We start from the raw sequence: 22010 nt of genomic DNA, 5'->3' as shown, positions 1-22010 counted from the left end.
GACTGTGCACATGTGTGCATCAGCACTGATAATTTTTATTTATGTGACTGCTATCCGTGTTGATAATGTGGATCTACCATGTACCCGTACTAATTTTAATATTCATGTATCGCCAGGTAATATATTATCATAATTCTATCCACTTCTAATTTTTGAACGGCGATCATCATCCTTGTAACTTTGCTTCGCACCAACCAACTGAACTGTAAGCGACGAACTGACTCTCCAAGTAATTACTAGTTGCGCTCTCGCATGATTTTACAGCTCTGAGAAGTTCTTGATAGAACCATTCATTCGAGGAAGCCGTCACAGTCACACTGGCTGCGGAATACCGAGTTGGTTGGTTATTTACAATAGAGCCGGTCAGTGTACTGTAATATCAGTCGGGAATAGCCTAGCTTGAGAGGCGTCCTCTTTCACAGTTGCTACCCGGAGAGAGGCCAGCCGGGGAAGAGTTCATTTGTAGTGCTCCTCTGCACTAGCAGCAGCACCACCAGCAGCAGCACGCTGAGCACCAGCAGCAGCAGGAGTGTTGCATGATGGATAGCAGTCAGGTGCTTGGTGGCAGCGACCTTCAGGCGTTGAGTAACTTACTCAATCCAGCTACAAAAGAAGATGACGAGGACATTGACCTGGATGACAAGGTTAGTTATAGTCTACACGGTATAGCAACACCTGGAGAACCCTTACAGTCTTCGGTGCTGCGTTTAGGAAAGGTTTTCCAAGGACCTGGAAACAGCGAAAACTCATTTTCGCCGTGCTTTTGCTATTCCAGAGTAAAAGACCTCGCCAAGGTATTCTTTCGGAACGACAGCAAACTAATCCCTGGTTCAAAATTTTGAATTTCCCGCATCTGTTTCCACGAAAATTCATATCGCCATGGTTGTCACGACTACTTCGTCTCAACTATAACGTACTTTGTGCTAAGGGAAAAGTCAGCTTGAACGATCCGAAGTACGGAACGGTTTGCGTTTACGTTGGCGTTTTTTTAGCTAAGGATGTTTACTGCCGGAGTTGCCGCTATTCATGTACATGTACAATCATGCAACGTATAGCTGAGACAGGGTCACAGTCCGGAACAGATATCTAATAATACAGTAGAATGCCGATTACAACTTTCCGAACGATCAATTATCCGAAATGCCTGTTGCATTGGATTGAAGTTTCGAAAATGAGTTTTTGTTGAGTTTTCCTTCCCGGAGCACCGTTGAACCAGTACACAAGATGTATCGCAACTGGGTGGGGTCACAATAAATCACCAAAAGTGTCATAATTATGGAAGAGCTGCAGTGTGTCTAGTTCCTGTGGTACTGACAAAGAGAATGAGACAGGATGGAACATACAAGGGAATAGGCATGTTTTAGATGGATGTGCGACCGCTACCCTATCCAAACATACTCCTCATCTGAACGCCATGGAGACAGCCCTGCGCCCGTGGGGTGTGGGCACTTTTCTGTACGTGCATGAAGTGTGAACCAGGGAGTCGTAAAATACCGATATTGTACCACTACCTGGTATGAACTCAAATGGTGAGCCAGTGCCACTGACACATTTAGAGAAGACAAAAAGGAAACATTGGGGTGCAAGTTATGCATTGGAGTCCACAAATCATTATACCCCCTTGGAATGTCTCACAATTATACCCCCTTGGAATGTCTCACAATTATACCCCCTTGGAATGTCTCACTCCCAGTGTCAGTTTTGTGCGAAATGGTGCACTGATGTCTGTCAGGCGCTAAGGAATGACTCGACAGCAGACATCACTGCTACATTGGCCTCAGGATTGAGTCATAGTGTATAATGCATGTCGGGGAGTGATAGACGTCCATTACTGAGTTTCGGTAACACATTGACAATCCGGGGAAGCTGCATGGTCTGTCTTCTCTCTTTGTACAGCCGTCGATACCTGCCATGACACCTGGTACAGTGGGACCTCCAGCAGCAGCAGCAGCAAGGTGAGTGTGTGTGTGTGTGTGTGTGTGTGTGTGTGCGCACCCGCATGAGTGCGCGCGCGTGTGTGTGTGTGTTTTTTACAGTACAACGTGGTAAAGTAAGCAGGATCAGATTCTTTTTTCTCCAGCATTTGTTTCTGTATGATAATATAGTCATGTTGGTGACTTCGGTAACAAGAATAATTATGCTCCCTTCCTTCTCCACGGTTCATGTGTGAGCCTTTCTCGATCCTCTGAACAGGCTTGCGTTAAAATTTGCATGTGCGGCCATGTACAAGCGCTTGTGTTGAGAACATCCTGTTGGAATTTTCACCCTGACATCTGACATCACGTGTGGCCAAAGAGAACACGCAGACAGACCTAATGTGTTTAGTCAAGCTTTAGTGTGTGGTGTATCTACATTGCATATGGGCGCCTAGCTGGAGATGCTATGCATTTCGCAATAATTATGGGTTTTACGGTCTGCACTGGCTTGCTCCCCGGTGGCACCAACACCATGCCCATCTACTAGTACATTGCATGAACAACTGACACAGTCTATACCGAAAATGATGGCCCAAGTATAGCGTGACTCGTGAGTACTCTTTTTTTTACACAACTCTCTGTGCGCGTAACCAGATCATCATCTCGGCAAAGTGCCGCTACATCAAGTGGACCATCAAAGCCGGCACTGGGCAACTCCAAGGCCATCTGGTCTGACCATGAAATACTGCCACTGGAAAGAACTGTGCTGGAGGATGATCCCAGACCAACACCTGAGTGAGTCACTGTTGTGTACTTTTTGAAGTATAAAGCCTGATTCACACTTCATTCCGCATGCAGGGAAACATCGCGTGATAGGGCAAACAAGTAGCAATAGTTGAGCTCAAGTCAACTTTTTCGCGATGCACTGCGGTTCCTGTTCACAAAATGAAGCATGAACCTGTGTGTGCACGCGTACAGTAAGGTGGTTATATTTTTCCGACTCGTCACTTGTGTAGGCTGATAGTCGTCATGGCGGGTGGGTTTTCAAAGTGTTTCAAGTTTTTTTTGGGTGTTCAGTGCTAATTAACTTATCAGTCAAGCTATCCTGCATGTACAGTGGAACTCACTTTAATAGTATGTACAGTGTACTCTGATAAGATATACTCTTGCTTAGTACGGACATTGTCTGGAGTATGGGTGACGTGTATTGGTCTATACTGAAGTACATGTATATTGGGATAAGAAGTTCCTCGGATACTAGGTAGGTAGACTTTCCTGTTCCCCATGGGGGAGGGGGGGGGTCTTATCAGGGTTCCACTTAGGTACTTCTCTTCTTGTCCTCACTGCGCGGCACTAGCCAATGAAAAGGTGATGGTGACGATATCCAGCCATGGCGACAATAGAGGAGAGTAAGAATTTGTGTTTGTGTGCGTATGTATGTGTCGCTGGCAGTTATCAAGTCATCTACAAGCAGAGTATTGGCTCAGAGGATGTTTTCTTGGGACTGAACAACCGCACACCGTCTACTGCATCTTGTGAAGACATGGTGGTACGTCTTACAGGGTTCTAGCCAGGAAACACTAGCAGGGGGGGGGGGGGGGGGCAGGGGAAACAGCTAACCCGTAACACATTATTCCATTTTGCAAAATTGTCTTGCCGCCCAAAATTCAACGACTTTACCCCAGACGCCTTCTGAACCCTCTGCTAGTGAGTATCGACTGCATTTTCGTTGAATGGCCTGAAAAAATACACAAAATAATTGACAACTGAGAAGGGGGCACCACTTTTTCACTGCCCCCCCCCCCTCCCTTGGCTAGAACCTGGTCATAGTATCTACTGGTACACTGTGACTGATGTGATACGCTGTCCCCGGGGAAAATTGCGGAAAAAAATCGCAAAAAACGCGGGGAAAAACGCGGCATAATATGGCATAATTTGCGGTAAATATGCGGTAAATATGCGGTGAATGCGGCAATTTTCAGTGAGTATGTAGTGAAATCAATCAGTTACAAGTCTCTGGTGTATAAAGCACCCATTATTTGAGTAAAAAGCCGCCACGATGAGACGTTGCTGACCGAAAAGTGCACTGTGTGTACGTGTAGTGCAACAAAAAAGTTCAAAAAACGCGGGAAAATCGCGGAAAACGCGGTCTTTTAAAAAATCGCAAAAAACGCGGAAAAAAACGCGGCCGCGGAATCGCAATTTTCCCCGGGGACAGGATACGCATTGCACACAGAACACTTGCCTCTCCCATATGGTCTAGTGGTTAGGATTCGGCGCTCTCACCGCCGCGGCCCGGGTTCGATTCCCGGTGTGGGAAGCTTATTTTTTTGCCCTATTCCACCGGTACACATAACATTATGTCTGTTCCATTATACAGACACTGCACGGCTGTTTTTTTGTGCGATTCACGCCACTTAACAATATGGCCGCCGAAAGTCTCGATTGGGCTTCAATGGCAAGAAAATTTGAATTTTCAAATCGTCAGAACACGAGTAGGCCATGGTTTCCCCTGGATATTGGAGACTAGTCAGCCCGGTCAGCCCGGGGAACACGCTGATCATCTGCGTCTTGTTTCAAGCTTTCCGCTCGTACCTCACATGACTGCCTTTCCTTCAAGAAACATTTGTTCTGTGTCGTGCGACTTTGGCTTCGTTCTGGAAGACTCCTTGTGTCGTCGCTGACAAACTTGGCTCCGAGAAGCCCTTCCCGATTTTTTCCCAGCTTAGATCGATTTCTTCCCAGGTAGAGGACTATCCTCCGGTTGTCTTCCCCAAGTGTCATTAGAATACGCGCGTGAACTTCTAAATACGCGCGACGAGTCAGGAGCCTGTTTTCTCTTGATTTGGAAGACAAAATGGTGTGGCCCTTTAGTTGCTGTTAAGTGTAGAAGGCTGCTTCCTGCTGTAAATTGCTTAGTCGGCATGTGGGATATTATAGAAGAAGACAGCAGCCGGTCAAGTGAGCTTGAAATTGTGATATCTACCCTTTTGTGCGTTGAACGATTACGAAATGTCTAACTTGAATGTTGTACACGCGAGCACGCCAAGCAGAGGCTGACAATCACTGGCGAGATCAATCTCCAGACTGCCAGGAGTACTTCGAGCAAGTTTGAAGCGGAAAGACAGCTAACTGGGCAGGCCAGGACGCCTTTCCACCCTCTTTCTCTCTCAAATATTAATTGCCGAAAAGTCGAGTATCTCGCTCAAGCCCTTTCGAAACTTTTCTCTTGGTTTCGCGTCCCAAATCGTGGAACCACGCGAGGATCGACATGAGTTTCTTGCAAAAACGCAAACTCATCGCGTATTTGTACTATTCGCACAATGTTACATAAATCGCACCGAACGACGCCATATTGATAAGTGCCTGCACGTGAACAGCCGTGACTGACGGTCATGCGACGAGTCGTGTGATGAGGTCATAATTACATTAACACCGGCAATCTTGATCCTCCTGACCTCTGTTGCAGGTCATCATTGATGTTCCGCACACGAAACGCTCCGACATGCAATTGGACGTGTCGGATACATTCCTGGACTTCGAGACACCCAGACTGTGAGTACATCACTACATGTACACCGTGGTGTCAGACATGATTGCTGTATGGGTCTGGGGATTGGCACTGCATGTAGTCGGTGTTACTGTGAGTGATGTGCTACTCACTGCATGCTATAAGTCCTGACAAAGCAAAGCCCAGCTGACTCGACTCTCTATTTTTGTTGTTGCCTACTACCGTAAAGTCGTGTATATAAATAGCCTTACACGACTTGTTGGGGCAGTGTGCTTGTACTCTTGTACATGTAGTCCCAATTGACCCAGTCTACGAATACTGCGTATTTCTCAGTGTCATTCCGTGGCTACACTCTCTGTGGTGTGAGGGCAGTGGCGTAGCTAGCATCACACAGTTCCCGACCAGCCACTTCTCTCAATGCTTGTAGTACTGGCGTCAGCATTGGATGCGGTTCATGGTCTCCCCTCACCCCCTTATAATATATCACAGTTGCTAGAGTATTCATCCACGATATGGAGGTCATGCCAGCTGAATCTTGCCCGAGGACGCAGCTTGAGGGCCATAGACCCTGGCTGCATCTACGGGCAATATCTCAGCCATCATGCCCGACAAAAAGCATGCTTGATTGGATTTCTCACACAAGGAAGCTGCTACACAGGAGCCAGGTATTGGCCATGAGCAATCAATCAAATGCCATGAATTTTTTTGGCAAAATCTCTTTTTATTGTGCATATAGGAAGCTGGGCCTGCCACTCCCTCATCCGGTTGACAGCAAGAATGGAAAGGCTAAATGGGACCCTCGGAAGAGTCAACTTTCGATAACATTACGAATGAAACGAGAATATGATTTCATGAATTTTTAATACAAGGAGTTTTATTTTCTAGTGCTGATTTTCTTGAGTATCTTTTTGTACAGCCACATAAATTCTTATTTACATTCTGTGACATCCAATCAGAAAGCTGGCAAAAGTCACAAAACAAAAGCGATATAAGTCTCTGTACATCAATGTTCCAGCTGCCTGTATGTATGATGGTATGTACATCAATGTTCCAGCTGCCTGTATGTATGATGGTATATGTACACATTGTACAGAATGTACAAAAAGTTCTTGTCATGGGATACTGGAGTGTTTTCTAATCGTTGGATGGCTCGGCATCACTATCACTGTCTTTATCATCGTCGTCACCGTCGGCGGCGGCTGGGTTGTCGTCTTCTTGTTCACCTGCTTCCTTGGCCTCTGCCTGCCGCTTCTTTATATGCTTGATTAGCTCTGAGCAGCACAGTAAAATATAATGACACAGACAATACATTGCCACAAAGCTACTTTTGTAGCTGCACCCAGATTTTTTTGTCTTTCGGGTGTTCAAAGTGTGGCCTACACTCCGGAAAACACGGTACCTCTTGAAGTAACGAAAATGGTGTACAGAAAACTGCCTAAAGGTCCCGATGTATTGTCTGCTACACGGAACACAGCTGTCCCGATGTATTGTCTGTTACACACAACACAGCTATTAACCAAAGCGAAGCAAAACTACTTTAATAGTTTAGCCACAGTGCTCCTAGAACATTTGCCATCGTGAAGTTCACATTCTGAAATCACTAACCTTTAGCGACTCAGTTTTGGGCAGCTTACAGTACTATATGCCCAATGAACACACATCGGAGGGAGAAAGTACACTGTTCAGAAAGCCAGGAGAGTGAAGCTAAGATATAGTAGAATGCACAATATTGAAGTACTAGGTTTGAAGCTTAGGGTATACAGCCCTCCGCTGCTAAGGTCTGGTGGAATATACTAGTAACTAACCCCCAACACAACTACGACTAACCTTTAGCAGGGTTGTAGATGCCTTGTGTAGCACTCTGGCAAATAGGACAGCGTGATCCGACCTTCTTATGATGATCCAGCATGCATCTCTCACAGAAGTAGTGCCCACATCTGCACGGTAACACAGGGATCACAGACAGATGTCTTGTCCAATTAGGCAAGTGCCAGTACAAGCAATAAATGTTTCGCATACGAGAAGTAACTACTACAGTCCATTCATTGGAAACTGGCACCGCAACTTTTTTTGGTGTCTCCCACACATAGTTGTAGATATCGTGAAAACAACAGTACATCCTCCTTCCTGCATTGTGTGACCCAAGCAATTACTCCTTGCCACATTTGAGGCCAGAAAAGTCCAAGAACAGGGAAATACAAATTCAGCCCGGTTTTACAAAATTTAGGACAGGTATGCCATGGCAAAATGTATGGAGAAGCAGATCCCAAACCCATATTTTTGAGATTTAAAGTGGATTTTTGATCGTCAATTCGGCCCAAATCCGACTTCAAAAGCTAGCGGAACTGTTTCCGATGAATGGACTGCAGGAGCAACTATTATAGTACAGTAGTACTTGCCTTTACAGAATGGTGCAAATGAGCACAAAACCACACTGAATCTATACCTGCCTTGCAAAGACCACTTATTGTTTTGTGCCCAATGGCGCGGCTGATGAACTCAGGTCTCACAAATTGTTAGGCCGCTTCCAAATCTCTCAGCATGCCACACATGTGCATACACGTACGCATACACACCGTGAACACACACACACACACACACATACATGATATTGCTAACGTAACGATGCCACTCACTTTGTGATGATAGGATCTTTGAACGGATCGCGGCAGACGAAGCAAGCAAACGGGAACTCGTCGTCATCTTCAGCATCACTTTGCTCCAGCTCATACTTAGTTGGGTCTGATAAGAACAGAAGCAGAACAAGAAAGAAGATTTAGAGATGGGACTCCAGGAGTGAGTTGTTGTAAAGAACTGAAAAGATAAGAACTCCAATCTGCAGGTACTGGGTAGAATAATAGGAATGCTGGAGGTGCAGACAAATTCAAAGGAGCAACTGTTGTATCACTGCGCACATACCGTTTTTGCCAAACTCTCCCTTGTCCACTTCTTGGTCTATCTGCCAACCATACTTGTAGTCCGTGCGATCATGGAGGAACTTGCAGCTGTCTGCAGAACAGGAATATGAGGAGAGACACTGGACAGTCAAAGAATATACATCAAGATCTAACACTGAGTGGTAGGGGACAGAGAGAGGAGAGAGGGGAGAGAGAGAGAGAGAGAGAGAGAGAGAGAGAGAGAGAGAGAGAGAGAGAGAGAGAGAGAAGAGAGAGGAGAGGCATTGGCAGAGACAGAGAGAGAGACAGAGGCAGAGACCCGCCACCATACACGCACTGGGAGCAACACACATACCTCCAAAGCCACAGAATCCTGTCTCTTTGTAGTCCTTGCAGAGATCAGGCTGATAGTCCCATCTGGTTGTCACACGGATGTTAGCTGGTGCTCGCATAGGGCCCTTACTGCATGGACATCACAAACATCAGAACAAGAGTGAGGGAAGACATTGGAAGACTTATGGTGGATCAAAACAAAAACAAAGCACAGGAAAAGTAGTTGCTAGTTGCGTAGGGCTATACCATGAGGGCACGCAAAATAGAACAATTATCTGACCATCATTCATCCAGGCAACATGGAACCATGGAAAAGGTCATGCTGGTTCTCTTGAACTAAAAGAGCCTTCAAACACATTACTTGTTACATGTATTTAACACACACCACAGCAGTAGGATATCTAACTCAAAGAGAATCTTTAGCTTAGGCATACCGATTCATTCCACTGGCTGCATTGCCAGCCGCCGTATCCTTGGCCTTGATGAACTGCGTGTAGTTGTTCTGGCCACGGTAGATCTTGTCGTCAGCCTTGCCCTCCAGCTCCTGCACAACACACCGTGGTAGCAAAGAGAAGACATGTTAGAAAAGCTTCAAGAGGGAGAAGACATCATGTAAACTTAGCTTTCCATACGAAGAAAGCCAGCAGGCAGTGGAAGCAGTTGCAGAAGTGAAGTAAACTGAAAGAGCAGCAAACGCCATCACCTACAGTCGCCATTCTGTTCGCACCTCCCCAAGGTGTGAACTGGCAGCAATGCAGCACAGGAGACGTGTCAAACTCCACACCTTGTGCTGGATGTAGACGTCAAGCTGATGATTTGATGCACAAACAGGTTCGGAGGCATGAGCTCCTCTGCACATGGAATACCCCCCCCCCCCCCTCTTATAATGTTACACACCCACCCACCCACCCACACTCACACACTCACACACGTGCAAGTGTACTAAAGATACCCAGCAGTGACTTACCTTGCTGAGTGCCTGTGATCGTTCAAATATGGCCCTTGAGTCCTTGTCTTTCTCGGTGTCCAGTTCAAGAGTGCGAGTTGCGCCGCCATCTTCTGATGCTAGTGATTTCTGTAGAAACACAGTCATTGGACAAGGATACATGTACGTTGTAGCCTCTATTATACTCTCATACAAAGAAACGTAACCTGACAGCATAGAGGAGAATGTCCAATGCTACGCGCTCATAGAACCAATGCACACTTGTTTTGGCCTGTTTCACTGTGCTGCTCCCCAATGCTGGGATCAGACTTCACTGGCCACAACTGAAGTACAGACAGGCCTGCACCACTACTAATAATCAACCCGTATTGGCAAACATAGCCACAATCCACACTCACCGCAGTGCGACTCGACTCGTATTTGACCGTGATCTCCGGCTTCTCTGCCACTGCAGTCTCCAGAATAGAACAAAGAACAAGAAAATATCACACTTCCGTAAAGCGGGCTTCTGAATCCTCAGGCATACGGTATACTGACGTTACGTTTGGTTGGTCATTTTGAGAATGGGAATGACAACCATTCTGGAATGGGAATGTGTGAGAATCACCTGACCAAACAAACGCGCCGGAATCAACTACAGTAGTTGTAGGAATCGCTTGACCAAACAAACGTGTCCCGTGCGGAATCATTTTTCTGCGATCGATAAAATAACTCAAAAAGGCCTGGTAAAAAGCGGGGGATGGCGGCAAACACAGCACGTCCAAAACCTCACCAGGTTTCCATAGTGAACGTGACCCACCATGTACACGCGTGTGCACCAAACAAAAATCAAAGCAATCACTGCTGTTTTTTTTGTTGAAGACAAGAGCTTGCCGGTCATGGATGTACACGACCAAGAACTACTTTTGGCCGTTCTTCCGATCATTGTTTTCGAGTTTCTTTGGGACGATGATGACGATGATGATGAGGCCGAGGAGGATTTTCTTGTACCGCTGCTCCTCGTCATTCTTGGGCTGAGGGAGAAAAGGGACTCCGTTCCACGCATCGCGAACTATACGGAATTAACAGTGACATTATTCAATGATAAGGACTTTCACGAGCATTTCCGCATGAGACGCGGCCCGTTCGAACTCCTCCTGACAGAAATCTGTGCAAACAGCAACGGTATTCTGCCTCTCACGCATATTGCTGGCGGTCGTGTGCCTACAACTCCAACGAAGCACCTGCTCATTACGCTATGGATTTTGGGAAACCAATGCTGCATTCGTGATGTTGCGGACCGATTTGGTGTCTCCAAATGGACTGTGTGGACCGTCATTCGTCGAGTGTGCACCATCTTGGTGAATTATCTTGCACCAAAGTTCATAAAATGGCCAACAGGGGCACGAGTGAAGACAGTTTCGGAAGGTTTTGAAGCGATTGCAAAACTGCCCGGGGTCATCGGATCTATCGACGGATCTCATATGGAAGTGAAGCCCCCAAGCGACGACATGGACAGCTATGGAAATCGTCTGTCCTACTACAGTATAGTTGTTCAAGCAGTTTGTGACAGTGAGATGGTATTCACAAACTGCTTTGCCGGATACCCTGGGTCAGTACACGATGCTCGTGTCCTGCGAAATTCGGAGCTGGGCCTTGAAGCTGGAGCGCACCAAGCTTTGCTATTTGCCTCCGAAACATATATCATTGGCGATTCTGCCTATCCGTTGGAGACCTGGCTGATGGTTCCTTTCAAACAACAAGGTGGTCATGCATTTACCTGGCAGCAAGGTGTGTACAACCATGCCCACGCTGACACAAGGAAGGTTATCGAGCGAGCCTTTCGCCTGTTGAAGTGCCGTTGGAGGAAGCTACAGATGATCGACCTCGACTGTACGGAGTACTACCCGCAGATCATTGTGGCAGCATCTGTGCTGCACAACTTTCGCCGACTCCATGACATTGACGATGTGGCATTTCTCCAAGCACCATGCGAGAACGCTGGGGCAGCCAACAACCCTGCTCCCCTTGATGCACCTGTGTTTGCTGCAGAACAGGCTTCTCAGCAGCGACGTCAACAGCTCGTCACCTACCTCTCATCATGACCATTGGTAAGTCATGTGTGGTGCTGTTTGGCCAGGTGTGCAATGTAATCCGGCGCTAGGTCTTCATGTCGTGCTTGTCATGCATCTACGCGTATTTTATTGTAGTTTCCTGGTTGCTTCTCCGAACTCTTATGTCAACAAGCATGTTCCTGTGTGTGTGTGTGTGTGTGTGTGTGTGTGTGTGTGTGTGTGTGCGCGTGTGTGTGTGCGCGCGTGCGTGTTTCTTGTCACAGGAGTCATAATACGTGATGTTCGTCTCAATCGTCGGACCTACTCCAATGCTTTGGTGCCTTTTTCGCTCTTGCAGCATAATTCTCACCAACCTGGCTTTGTGTTTCTCTTTTCTTATGCGGTGCCAAGTGATGGTTGCTTTTCCGAAGCCCTACGTCAAGAAGCATGTTCCTGTGTGTGTGTGTGTGTGTGTGTGTATGTGAGTGTGCGCGCGTGTGCATGGTTGTTTGCCACAGAGAATTGTTTCTTCTTCCTATTATATTCATCATTATATTTCCCTTTCTTCATTCCTACCGCATTAGGAGCTGCATCTGCGCCTTGATCCTTGAAGGGTGGTGGCAGACGATGCTCCCAATTTGGCCCCAATCGAGCCTCATCTGGGAGCCATATGGGGACCTTCTGGCATGCTTGGCTACACTTTCGTCCCAAGTAATGTATAAAGCATAAAATGGTTCCTATTTGACCCCAACCGGGCCTAGTCTGGGACCCAGATGGTGACTTCCCGCGCATGCTTGGCTACTCCTTCAGCACAAGTAATTCATAAAGCAGAACGGAGTCCCAATTTGGCCACAATCGGGGCTCATCTTGGAGCCAGGTGAGGTCTTTCTTGGCATGGTTGACTATTTCAGCAGATGTAATCTATAAAGCAGATTAGGGCCAGATCGGGCGTTACATGGGAGCCCGAATTCGAGCCCCAGCTGCCATAATTGGCATAATTTGTGAGTTGTCCGTATTTTGCCCCAATAGAGGCTCAACTGGGAGCCAGATGGGAACGTTCAGGGCATTCTTGGCTTCTATTTCGGCACAAGTAATGTATAAAGCAGAACACAGTCCCGATTGGGCGTTACATGGGAGCCAATTGGAGGCACAACTGCCATAATTTGTGACTTGTGTAGCGCTTGCACAGTGAAAGAATAACCCAAGTAAAAGTTAAAATTATCAAGTCACTTAGGCCGTGATCGTTTGGTCGGATCCAGATCCAGATCCATCGGATCCACTGGATCTGCAATGATCGATTGGTCGAATCCGGATCCAGATCCTTCGGATTTGGATCCGAGCAACCCTGCCCCGGGAGCAGGGTTGACTGGATCCATCGGATCCAAATGTGACCTTTGTGCGTATATGGTGGGTAAAAATCATTTTTATACTCATTGTCGTACGTCTAGTGGACTTTTGTTGACTTTTCGTACGACGCGGGCGATCAGTATGACTTGTACCTTTTTTGGGTGACCTGTCAGCGCCATTTTTTACTTCGTCAACATGGCAACAGCCAAGGTCCGCAAAAAAGTGTTTGGTTGATTCTGAAGGATCCGACGGATCTGAGATTTGGATCTGGATCTGGATCCGACCAAACGATCATAGCCTTAGGCCGTGATCGTTTGGTCGGATCCAGATCCAGATCCATCGGATCCACTGGATCTGCAATGATCGATTGGTCGAATCCGGATCCAGATCCTTCGGATTTGGATCCGAGCAACCCTGCTCCAGGAGCAGGGTTGACTGGATCCATCGGATCCAAATGTGACCGTTGTGCCTATATGGTGGGTAAAAATCATTTTTATACTCATTGTCGCACGTCCAGTGGACTTTTGTTGACTTTTCGTACGACGCGGGCGATCAGTACGACTTGTGCCTTTTTTGGGTGACCTGTCAGCGCCATTTTTTACTTCGTCAACATGGCAACAGCCAAGGTCCGCAAAAAAGTGTTCGGTTGATTCTGAAGGATCCGACGGATCTGAGATTTGGATCTAGATCTGGATCCGACCAAACGATCATAGCCTTAGGGCATGTTCGATTGGTAGGATCGGGATCCCGATCCACCGGATCCACTGGATTCGCACCCTTTCGATTGGTCGAATCTGGATCCGGATCCTTCGGATTTGGATCCGGTCAACCCACCTCGGGGAGCAGGGTTGACCGGATCCAAATGTGACCTTTGTGCGTATATGGCGGGTAAAAATCGTTTTTGTACACATTGTGGTACGCACACGTGGATCGAGATAGAGCTTGCTGACTTTTTGTACAACTGGCGCGGTGAGTACGACTTTTTATTACTTTCGTCAACATGGCAACAGTCAAGGCCCCAAAAAGTGTCCAGTTGACTCTGCAGGATCCGACGGATCTGAGATCTGGATCCCGATCCTTACCAATCGAACATGCCCCTACTCCTACTCTGTAGTTCAGAGCAAAAAAACAGATTCAATTTTAAAGCATTACAGAATAATAATAATAATAATAATAACTTTATTAGGATGACCCAAAGATAGAAACTGATAAGTCATCTTCAGCATCAGATTGCTCACTGTAGTGGCTACTGGCGTGTGTGGTGTCACTGCTGCTGTCGCTGCTACTGTCACTGCTGCTTTCTGACTCATGCTGGCGCTGTCCTCGTTTCTTCTTCCTCTTTCTCTTGCCACCCAACGCATTCTGGATCATGGCAAGAAATCCCTCCATAATACGCATCTTCTTCTTGTCCCGCTTCTTTCTATCCTTCTCCCGGCGGCTTTCTTTTACTTCATGGTTTTTCAGGAACTCTTGAATTTGTGAACTTTGTGTGGGCGGGCGCTTGCGTCGTTTCTTCAATGGAGCCTTTGAGGCGCAGCCAGATACTATTGGTTGTTTTGGTGTTGTTGTTGAGACTGGTGTTGGGGCTTGCGCTGCGACAGGTGTTGTCGGGATCCTAGGATCCGTCGGGGCAGTGGCCACTGTACCACGATTGTCATCATCATCATTGTTCATTTCAAAGTCGGTAACGTCGTCATCTGCAGAAACGAGGAGAAGAAGGGATAAGTGACTATACTATAAGTCTATTGCGTGTGTGTGCGTAATCAAGCTGACAAATCCATACACAAATAAATATGATAAAACTCTTTTCAACACCAATGCATGTAGCACGTGTAGATTGACACAAAAGGTGGCAGCACTGTTCAATATTTCTTTGCATTGCATGAATATAGTGTTTGAAACTATCCACAATGCTCTGATCATTGCCAAAGGCTGCACTCTTTCCCAAATGCACGGATTTCACCCTTCAATCAAACAAGCCTGAAAGGTTCCAATATTCATAACATTGAGGGATTCGAAATAAACATAATACCTGGTAAAGAGTATAGGAAAAAAATACAATGATGAGTTGCAATTATTTTTGGTACAACTTGGATACTCGGCCTCAACCATAAATTTGATTTGATTGTATCATTGAAGATAGTTCCTATAGCAAATTTCCTCCACACACTGGAGCTCGCTAGTTCTTACCTTCGTAAGTATGCATAGCGGGTGGAGGTGAAATCGGTTGTGAGGAGGCAATCGACGAAACGATGCTCCCGGAGCTGGCAATTGAAGGGGGCACAACGCTGCTTCTGCTGCCGATCAAATCCATGATCTCTTTATGGAATGGCGGCTACCTCCTCTTCTTGCCAGCTCCGGTCTCCTTCAACGAGTCGAGGTACTTCTGCGAACTCGATTTCAGTGACTTGAATCGATTGTTGCACTGCTTATCACTCGGCCAAACATTTCGATCTGCATCACTCTCTCGGAGCAGTCTGGCAATTTCCTGCCACAGAAAGAAACTCTTGAAATTTACGTTCGAGAACTTCTCCTGATACTGGGAATAAATCTCCAGAAAGTCCTTTGTCAACTTCTCCGACCAGGAGAAAACTTCGCCCGTGCCGGCCATTATCTGATTCGATCGCGGAATGAGAATGCTCATTCCAGCCTGTGACGTGGAATGAGCATTCCCCAAAAGGAATCATTCTGAGCGATTCCAAGTGATTCCCATGCTGGAATGGGACCAACCTAACGCACTTTTTTGACCAACCAAACGGGCGAGAATGATTCCGAGTGATTCCAAGTGATTCCCATTTGGGAATGTGACCAACCAAACGTAACCTGAGAAGACACTAGAGTCTGATGATGTTCTTCTTTTAACGGTAACCAATTTATGATCAGATTGACAGCACTGGACACCACCATGGTACTTCTTACTGGTGTCTTTTTTTCTTTTTAGAAAATACCTTAATACCTTAAATAATACCTTAAATAAAGAATACAAACAAACAAACAAACAAACAAGCCTTCTGTCTCAGGTAAGCATAATGCTGGGGCTCATTTGCAGGGCTGACCGGAAAAAGAATATTCGTACCATTAATGTACATTATCTCGCCTTTTTGATATCAAATAGGCTTGGTGCAGAATATGAGCAGGCTTGCCTCCTTCCATGTGTTATCATCATCAAGCCAAATAGTAACAAGGTCCTTTTCAAATATCTCTCTTGCAGTTGGGGTCGCAACCAGTTGATGGTCTATGGTTATCATGGATGCAAGTAGGGCTCCGTGGATATTGTATGGTTTAGAATATTCGGAATATTCTTCGTTTCACGTGTATTCAGAAAAAGAATATTCGTTCGCTTCACTGAGCATTTCGTTTCAGCCCTACTAATTTGACAACCGATGCTACTAAGAAAAAGGGGGGGGGGGGAATTGGCGGCTGGGCAGTCCATTGCCTTGTCGGAAACACTGACGGTGGCATTTACCGATGACAATATCATCGGTCATAATTACTTCAGATCCATCAAAACACCAATTTAAGGTGCAAACTGCATCATTTCGGCTGGAATGCACCACGAAGTATGGTAGGTAGTGGGTGCTGTTTTAAAGGGGAAGTCCGGTGAAAAATTTAAATTTCACAGTCCGTAGAGTTCGGGGCGCTGAGTCGAATGGTCTTTGTCTGAGGAGGCTGCGGCCTATGGTTCGTCAGATACGCCCAATCGAACATGTGCGAATTTGAGCGCGCCTCACCCAGATCCAGGTGATGACGTCACAGCGTGCAGCCAGGTAGCCACAACATCTAGATGTGTACAAAATGGCCAAATTCGGAGCGCGTTCGATTGGGAAACTGTTTGTCGCAGCTTCTTCGGACCAAGACCATTCGATTCAGTGTTACAAACACTAGGTACCCTGTGATTTTCAGCTCGGTAAACCTCGAGGTTATACTGTATTTTTAGCCGTTTCCGAGTTGGACTTTTTCCGACGTCGGCATGCACTGGCCTCTACGGCTCTACAAATGCGCTGCGTGCATGCTAGCACCCACTCATCACACACGGAACTACTCCCGCACTGCCGTGCTGGGGTAGGTACAACAAGACTCGAGTCACAAGACTCAGAAAACTAGTCAACACACGGACTTGTCATGTACTACACTCGTATCAGTCGCATTGAACAGTCATGTAGTCAGAGAACGAGCGTTTCTCCTTGCCGGTGCCGCGGTTGTGCTTTGAGTTTGAGAAAGAAAAATTTAGTTTTCCGCTCCCGCCTCATTATTTTATGCTACAGCGATGAGTGCACAACCGTGACAAGTGACAAAACAGCGAACAGCTCCCGGACCTACATGTAGAACTTTCAGGTCCCGTAGCGTTGCGAGCGAAGAGTCGTGCCCGTGGTTCAAAGAGCCTGCACTGTTCTCCAATTGAGTAGTCCGAAATATGTCAAGTTCGCACCAAAACATCACCATGTGGCAGGCTACTGGAGTCTAAGTGAATCGGTATGGAACAACATTTAGAGCACTCGCATCACTCTTCTCCATTTTGGCGACTCTGCTCTCCAGCGATCTGATAATTGTATCAACCTCGTCTGCAATAGCTGCTGTTTCTTCATCAGTCGGACACTCAGTAGCGCTCACTCTTGACCGGCCCGCGCGGCCATTTCTTCAGCTGAATACCGAGGTTCACAGCCCCAGACCGAACTCATGAAGGTCAGCCATGGCTGCATCCTCACTCTCACAAGGAGTTACGTCTTCGGAGTCGCTTGCACCACCTACTATGGGTTGCCAAATCATTTGAAATAGCACTGACACTATTGCTTTCACGCACTCCTTTTGACCTAGCTGCACGCTATGACGTTGCGGAGGGTGTGGCGCGGCCGCATGACGTCACGGCGCAGCCCCCGAAACTCAGTTTTTCAAACGGAAATATCTCGAGAACGCTTTGTTGGAGACACGTGGGACAACACCATTCGACTCAGCGGCCGAAACTCTACCGACCCTGAAATTTAAATTTTTCACCGGACTTCCCCTTTAAGAAGAAGTCAACACATATTCAAATAAAACTACCGTAAAGTCTTGTATAAAAGCCGCACTTGAAATAGAAGCCGCCCTCGAATAGAAGCCGCAATTTTGGGCCCATCAAATCACACATAAGCCTGATTTTAGTGTTGACATACATAGAAATACCTGTCTTGTATAGAAGCCTGTCTCATATAGAAGCCTGCAAAATTTCACCAAGAAAGTCATAGAAGCCGCGGCCTTTATACAAGACTTTACGGTGTACACACTTCAATTAGTAGTTTGAACAACTTACCGATTGTACTAGAGGGCCTTCAGGTCCCTTTCTCTTCTTACGCACCACATGTGTATCATCATCACTGCTAGCATCTAACACAACAGAACAAAACGATAGAACGCAACAGAGTACGGAATGTCAGAGATGAATCAAAATTAGGAATGCTACATGCTGCCTCTAAGTTCAGTGGAACCTCAATGACCACGTTCTGAACTGACCTAAAAGTTTGAATTTCTGAGGTGGCATGGTATTTGTAGGTGTGCATACGGGGGTTGTGCATGACCGCGCTTTGCGGGTACAATCGGCCCAGCCTGCGCTATTGTGGTATGCATCACGCATACTGGTGCATTATAGAGTGTATTTGATGTTCTACAGCTGCGACCAAGGCCATTCAACAGCCCAGCCCAGCCTAGCCCCCCCCCCCCCCCCCCCCCGTACTGCACAGCCAGTTGAATTAATGCTGCCAGTCGGAGCATGCTGTAGATGGAGATCAGTGAGTTGTAGCATCCAGGTCCAGGGCAACACCGGTGACTGGATGAGAAATGATGTAAGTTTCGCTCCCTGGTTGTCCGTTCCAGTTACCCTTGGGGCAGGGCCGATTTACGCACGCTTGCATAGGGCATTGCTGGTCTGTACGCATTTGAGGTCAGCGAGCCGCAGATCACGTGGAACTTCCAGATTCAGGGTCGAAACGCATATTGTTTCTGGTACTACATTATGATCTAATAGGGAGGTTTCGCTCTACGGAATTACGCATGAAAATAACGTAGGAACTGCACGTAATTTTTCATACGTAAAGGTCAGCGCTGTTGGGTTTCGCTCTACGTGATTTCTCCACGACTGCTAGACATGCCTTGTTGCTTTGGAGACGCGTTGGCTGAATGCGCCCACCGCATGCACCACGAACCGAAACCGCGTTTTCCATCATATTTTGCACGTGGTGTACGGTGTGTGTACCTTGTGTTTCGCGCGGCTTGAACTTTGCCATGGATAAATCCGGAAAATGCGAAAAATATTTCAAAAAGCCCTACGGAGGCTCCAACGTAGGAAACAGCTTTCCTACGGAAATCCGCAGAGAGATTTACGTATGAAAGTTGCCCTCGCTCCCCGGCGTGTACGACATACGGATTTTCATACGTAATTACGTAGAGCGAAACCTCCCTAATGTCGTCTCCCTGGGTGCTAGATATCCCCGGAAGACATGCACGAAGCCTGATGCTGCACGTGGTCCTGGATGCGACACATGCACAGACGCGTTATGAAGGCGGTCAGATTTCTTCGACCTCAATCCTACTACCCACGAATATGCAGAGGCTTCTGATAATGTTTACACTGTTATTATTCTACGAGGGACAGGAGCTTGGCTACTACAAAAAATATCACGGCTCTTACTATTAGGCTCAATATTAGGTCAGCCGATTGCATTCAAATCCAGTTTCTGGGTCCTCATAGCAGGAATCTTTATAATAAAAATATTATTATTTCAAATTTGTAGGAAATAGTTCGCACCTTTTTCTTCTTCTTCTTCATCTCGCTGGCGGACAGTTGGTCTCTTCTTTTTTCTGAAGAAAACGCATGGCTTGTCCGCCGACATTCCAAAAGTCTGATACTTGATCAAGAAGCCCAGCAGTAGTTCAGAGAGTTCACCAAAAGATAAATGCTGTGAGGGAAATGATTGACAATAGTATGGGATTGCACTGCACTGATGATCTACAAATACGATCATGATCTTGATTTCAAACAAAACAAGCCGCGATCACAGCCAGTGAGTGCGCATGAAAATGAAGTCAATCGATTCGATCGAGTACGAGTCGCGTGCTGCATCACTATGACAATGGCATGAGTGCACACGCACGCAGGCCTACGCCATTAGATACGGCAAGGAGCGGCGAGCGAAGTGTTCTGAAGGAGCATGTACGTCCCATAAGTCAGCTGTGGGGGTTTAGCTCAGTGGTAGAGCGCTCGCTTCGCATGTGAGAGGCCGCGGGTTCAAATCCCGCAACCTCCAGACTTTTTGCGCGCAGTTTCTTTTTTCTTGCTATATTTGCTTGACGTATTCATTCCTACGAGCTCTCAGATCAGGTGATGCGGCTGCGAATCCGGCTACCGGTAACTGCAATTTGTACTTTACTTTTTTCTTCTTCTTCTTCTTTTCCTTGCTGAGTACACCAGGGAGTAGTAGTACAATACCGTGTTTTTCGATTTTGACAGCATGTTACAAGGCGAGGACGCGTAGTGCTCCTGACTACAACCATAAACCGGTTGGCAGAGTCCCGGTCTTGCGACCATTTGAACCGTATTGGGAAAACCCAGGTTCGGACCCTCGTTACTCTACGGGTTGGTAGGATTTTTATAATTTTCGTTTTTTGTGTTGTAGAAGTCGTCGTGTTGCCGCCGTAGTATTGTTCACGTTGCTGCCGCTGCAGGGATCACGTCTGGAAGGATTTGTGATGTTATTTTCTTGTCTTCCTCTGTAATTAAATAATTTTGTAATTTATATTTCTTTTTTCTTTTGTTCTTTTGTTCTTTTTCTTTTTTCTTGTCTTTTTCCAACTTCTGCCCATGGCGTCCTTCTCTCAGCTCGTCAGCTGTAACAGTCATAGTCATCACCATGACGACTGTTGTGAGAAGGTGCTCGCTGCCGACGAGGTTGGTGATGTCCCGACGAGGCCATGGGTAGGCCTTCACCACGTCGGAACACCCCGTCTGCACGTTGGTGTTGTGGTCTGGGTGTTGATGGACGTTGATGTTGTTGTAATAGTTGTTGTCGTTGTAATTGTCGTTGATTGTTGTTGTTGTTGCTGTTGTTGTTGTTGTTGTTGTTGTTGTTGTTGTTGTTGTTGTTGTTGTTGTTGTTGTTGTTGTTGTTGTTGTTGTTGTTGTTGTTGTTGTTGTTGTTGTTGTTGTTGTTGTTGTTGTTGTTGTTGTTGTTGTTGTTGTTGTTGTTGTTGTTGTTGTTGTTGTTGTTGTTGTTGTTGTTGTTGTTGTTGTTGTTGTTGTTGTTGTTGTTGTTGTTGTTGTTGTTGTTGTTGTTGTTGTTGTTGTTGTTGTTGTTGTTGTTGTTGTTGTTGTTGTTGTTGTTGTTGTTGTTGTTGTTGTTGTTGTTGTTGTTGTTGTTGTTGTTGTTGTTGTTGTTGTTGTTGTTGTTGTTGTTGTTGTTGTTGTTGTTGTTGTTGTTGTTGTTGTTGTTGTTGTTGTTGTTGTTGTTGTTGTTGTTGTTGTTGTTGTTGTTGTTGTTGTTGTTGTTGTTGTTGTTGTTGTTGTTGTGGTTGTTGTTGTTGTTGTTGTTGTTGTTGTTGTTGTTGTTGTTGTTGTTGTTGTTGTTGTTGTTGTTGTTGTTGTTGTTGTTGTTGTTGTTGTTGTTGTTGTTGTTGTTGTTGTTGTTGTTGTTGTTGTTGTTGTTCTCCTTAGTGTTGTTCTCGTTGTTGCTGTTGGTCTTGGTAATACTAATAGTCTTGTTCACGGACCTCATGAATTCCACAAATAAAACAGAGTTATATTTCTTGAATCAGCTTCAGGGTTACTTTTCCTTCAATTATGAATGATTTGTGGAATGTTGCAATTGGTAACATGGAAACATAAGTTCAGTGCAGCTTCCAGTATGTTGTTCAGGTGAGGTACACCGGTTTTTGGGATCAAATGTCGGAAGTCAGCATTGCTTACCTCGGCTGTTGCGCTGGACCGTCTTGGGTTCACTCGTAGTTAATTAATTGTGCGTCCCCCCAGGGGGTTTGGGCTCTCCGGTATTAATCCTTTGT

The 22010-nt window shown here is 46.3% G+C and overlaps 3 protein-coding genes and 2 non-coding genes across 5 annotated transcripts; 3 read left to right on the top strand and 2 right to left on the bottom strand.

Moving 5' to 3' along the window:
* The first annotated feature begins 246 nt into the window (after window positions 1–246).
* On the top strand, window positions 247–6631 carry LOC135809650 (dynein axonemal assembly factor 6-like). Its single transcript, XM_065323053.1, has 6 exons — window positions 247–644; window positions 1897–1955; window positions 2571–2711; window positions 3369–3465; window positions 5386–5471; window positions 6164–6631. The coding sequence occupies exons 1-6, from the start codon at window positions 537–539 to the stop codon at window positions 6288–6290; spliced, it is 618 nt and encodes a 205-aa protein (XP_065179125.1). The 5' UTR covers window positions 247–536; the 3' UTR covers window positions 6291–6631.
* On the top strand, window positions 4165–4236 carry Trnae-cuc (transfer RNA glutamic acid (anticodon CUC)). Its single transcript has one exon. It is a non-coding gene; the product is annotated as a tRNA-Glu (tRNA).
* Window positions 6079–19937, bottom strand: LOC135809648 (E3 ubiquitin-protein ligase RNF113A-like). The gene is made up of 10 exons (XM_065323051.1): window positions 19762–19937; window positions 18271–18344; window positions 10002–10058; window positions 9625–9732; window positions 9092–9201; window positions 8680–8786; window positions 8347–8436; window positions 8064–8169; window positions 7255–7364; window positions 6079–6698 (listed from the first exon to the last, which is right to left on the bottom strand). Exons 1-10 carry the CDS (start codon window positions 19844–19846, stop codon window positions 6562–6564), a joined length of 984 nt encoding a protein of 327 aa, XP_065179123.1. The 5' UTR covers window positions 19847–19937; the 3' UTR covers window positions 6079–6561.
* On the bottom strand, window positions 13272–18264 carry LOC135809649 (protein FAM133-like). The gene is made up of 2 exons (XM_065323052.1): window positions 15174–18264; window positions 13272–14680 (listed from the first exon to the last, which is right to left on the bottom strand). Exons 1-2 carry the CDS (start codon window positions 15295–15297, stop codon window positions 14166–14168), a joined length of 639 nt encoding a protein of 212 aa, XP_065179124.1. The 5' UTR covers window positions 15298–18264; the 3' UTR covers window positions 13272–14165.
* A 251-nt stretch (window positions 19938–20188) lies between the features above and the next one.
* Window positions 20189–20260, top strand: Trnaa-cgc (transfer RNA alanine (anticodon CGC)). The gene has a single exon. It is a non-coding gene; the product is annotated as a tRNA-Ala (tRNA).
* The last annotated feature ends 1750 nt before the right edge of the window (window positions 20261–22010 follow it).

This window comes from Sycon ciliatum, chromosome 2 (assembly GCF_964019385.1).
Source record: "Sycon ciliatum chromosome 2, ocSycCili1.1, whole genome shotgun sequence".
Taxonomy (NCBI): Eukaryota; Metazoa; Porifera; class Calcarea; order Leucosolenida; family Sycettidae; genus Sycon; species Sycon ciliatum.
The sequence above is the reverse complement of the archived record's forward strand: the minus strand, read 5'-3'. Positions and strand labels throughout refer to the sequence as shown.

Excerpts from the sequence above, each read along its gene's own strand:
- LOC135809649 (XM_065323052.1), bottom strand. The coding sequence starts at position 15,297 with ATGGATTTGATCGGCAGCAGAAGCAGCGTTGTGCCCCCTTCAATTGCC. Across the intron at positions 14,681-15,173 it reads CGCTATGCATACTTACGAAG|ATGACGACGTTACCGACTTT; the intron begins GTAAGAACTAGC and ends TCGTTTCTGCAG.
- LOC135809650 (XM_065323053.1), top strand. The coding sequence starts at position 537 with ATGATGGATAGCAGTCAGGTGCTTGGTGGCAGCGACCTTCAGGCGTTG. Across the intron at positions 1,956-2,570 it reads CCAGCAGCAGCAGCAGCAAG|ATCATCATCTCGGCAAAGTG; the intron begins GTGAGTGTGTGT and ends GCGCGTAACCAG. Across the intron at positions 2,712-3,368 it reads GATCCCAGACCAACACCTGA|TTATCAAGTCATCTACAAGC; the intron begins GTGAGTCACTGT and ends TGTCGCTGGCAG.
- LOC135809648 (XM_065323051.1), bottom strand. The coding sequence starts at position 19,846 with ATGTCGGCGGACAAGCCATGCGTTTTCTTCAGAAAAAAGAAGAGACCA. Across the intron at positions 8,787-9,091 it reads GCAGCCAGTGGAATGAATCG|TAAGGGCCCTATGCGAGCAC; the intron begins GTATGCCTAAGC and ends ATGTCCATGCAG. Across the intron at positions 8,170-8,346 it reads GGGAGAGTTTGGCAAAAACG|ACCCAACTAAGTATGAGCTG; the intron begins GTATGTGCGCAG and ends TGTTCTTATCAG.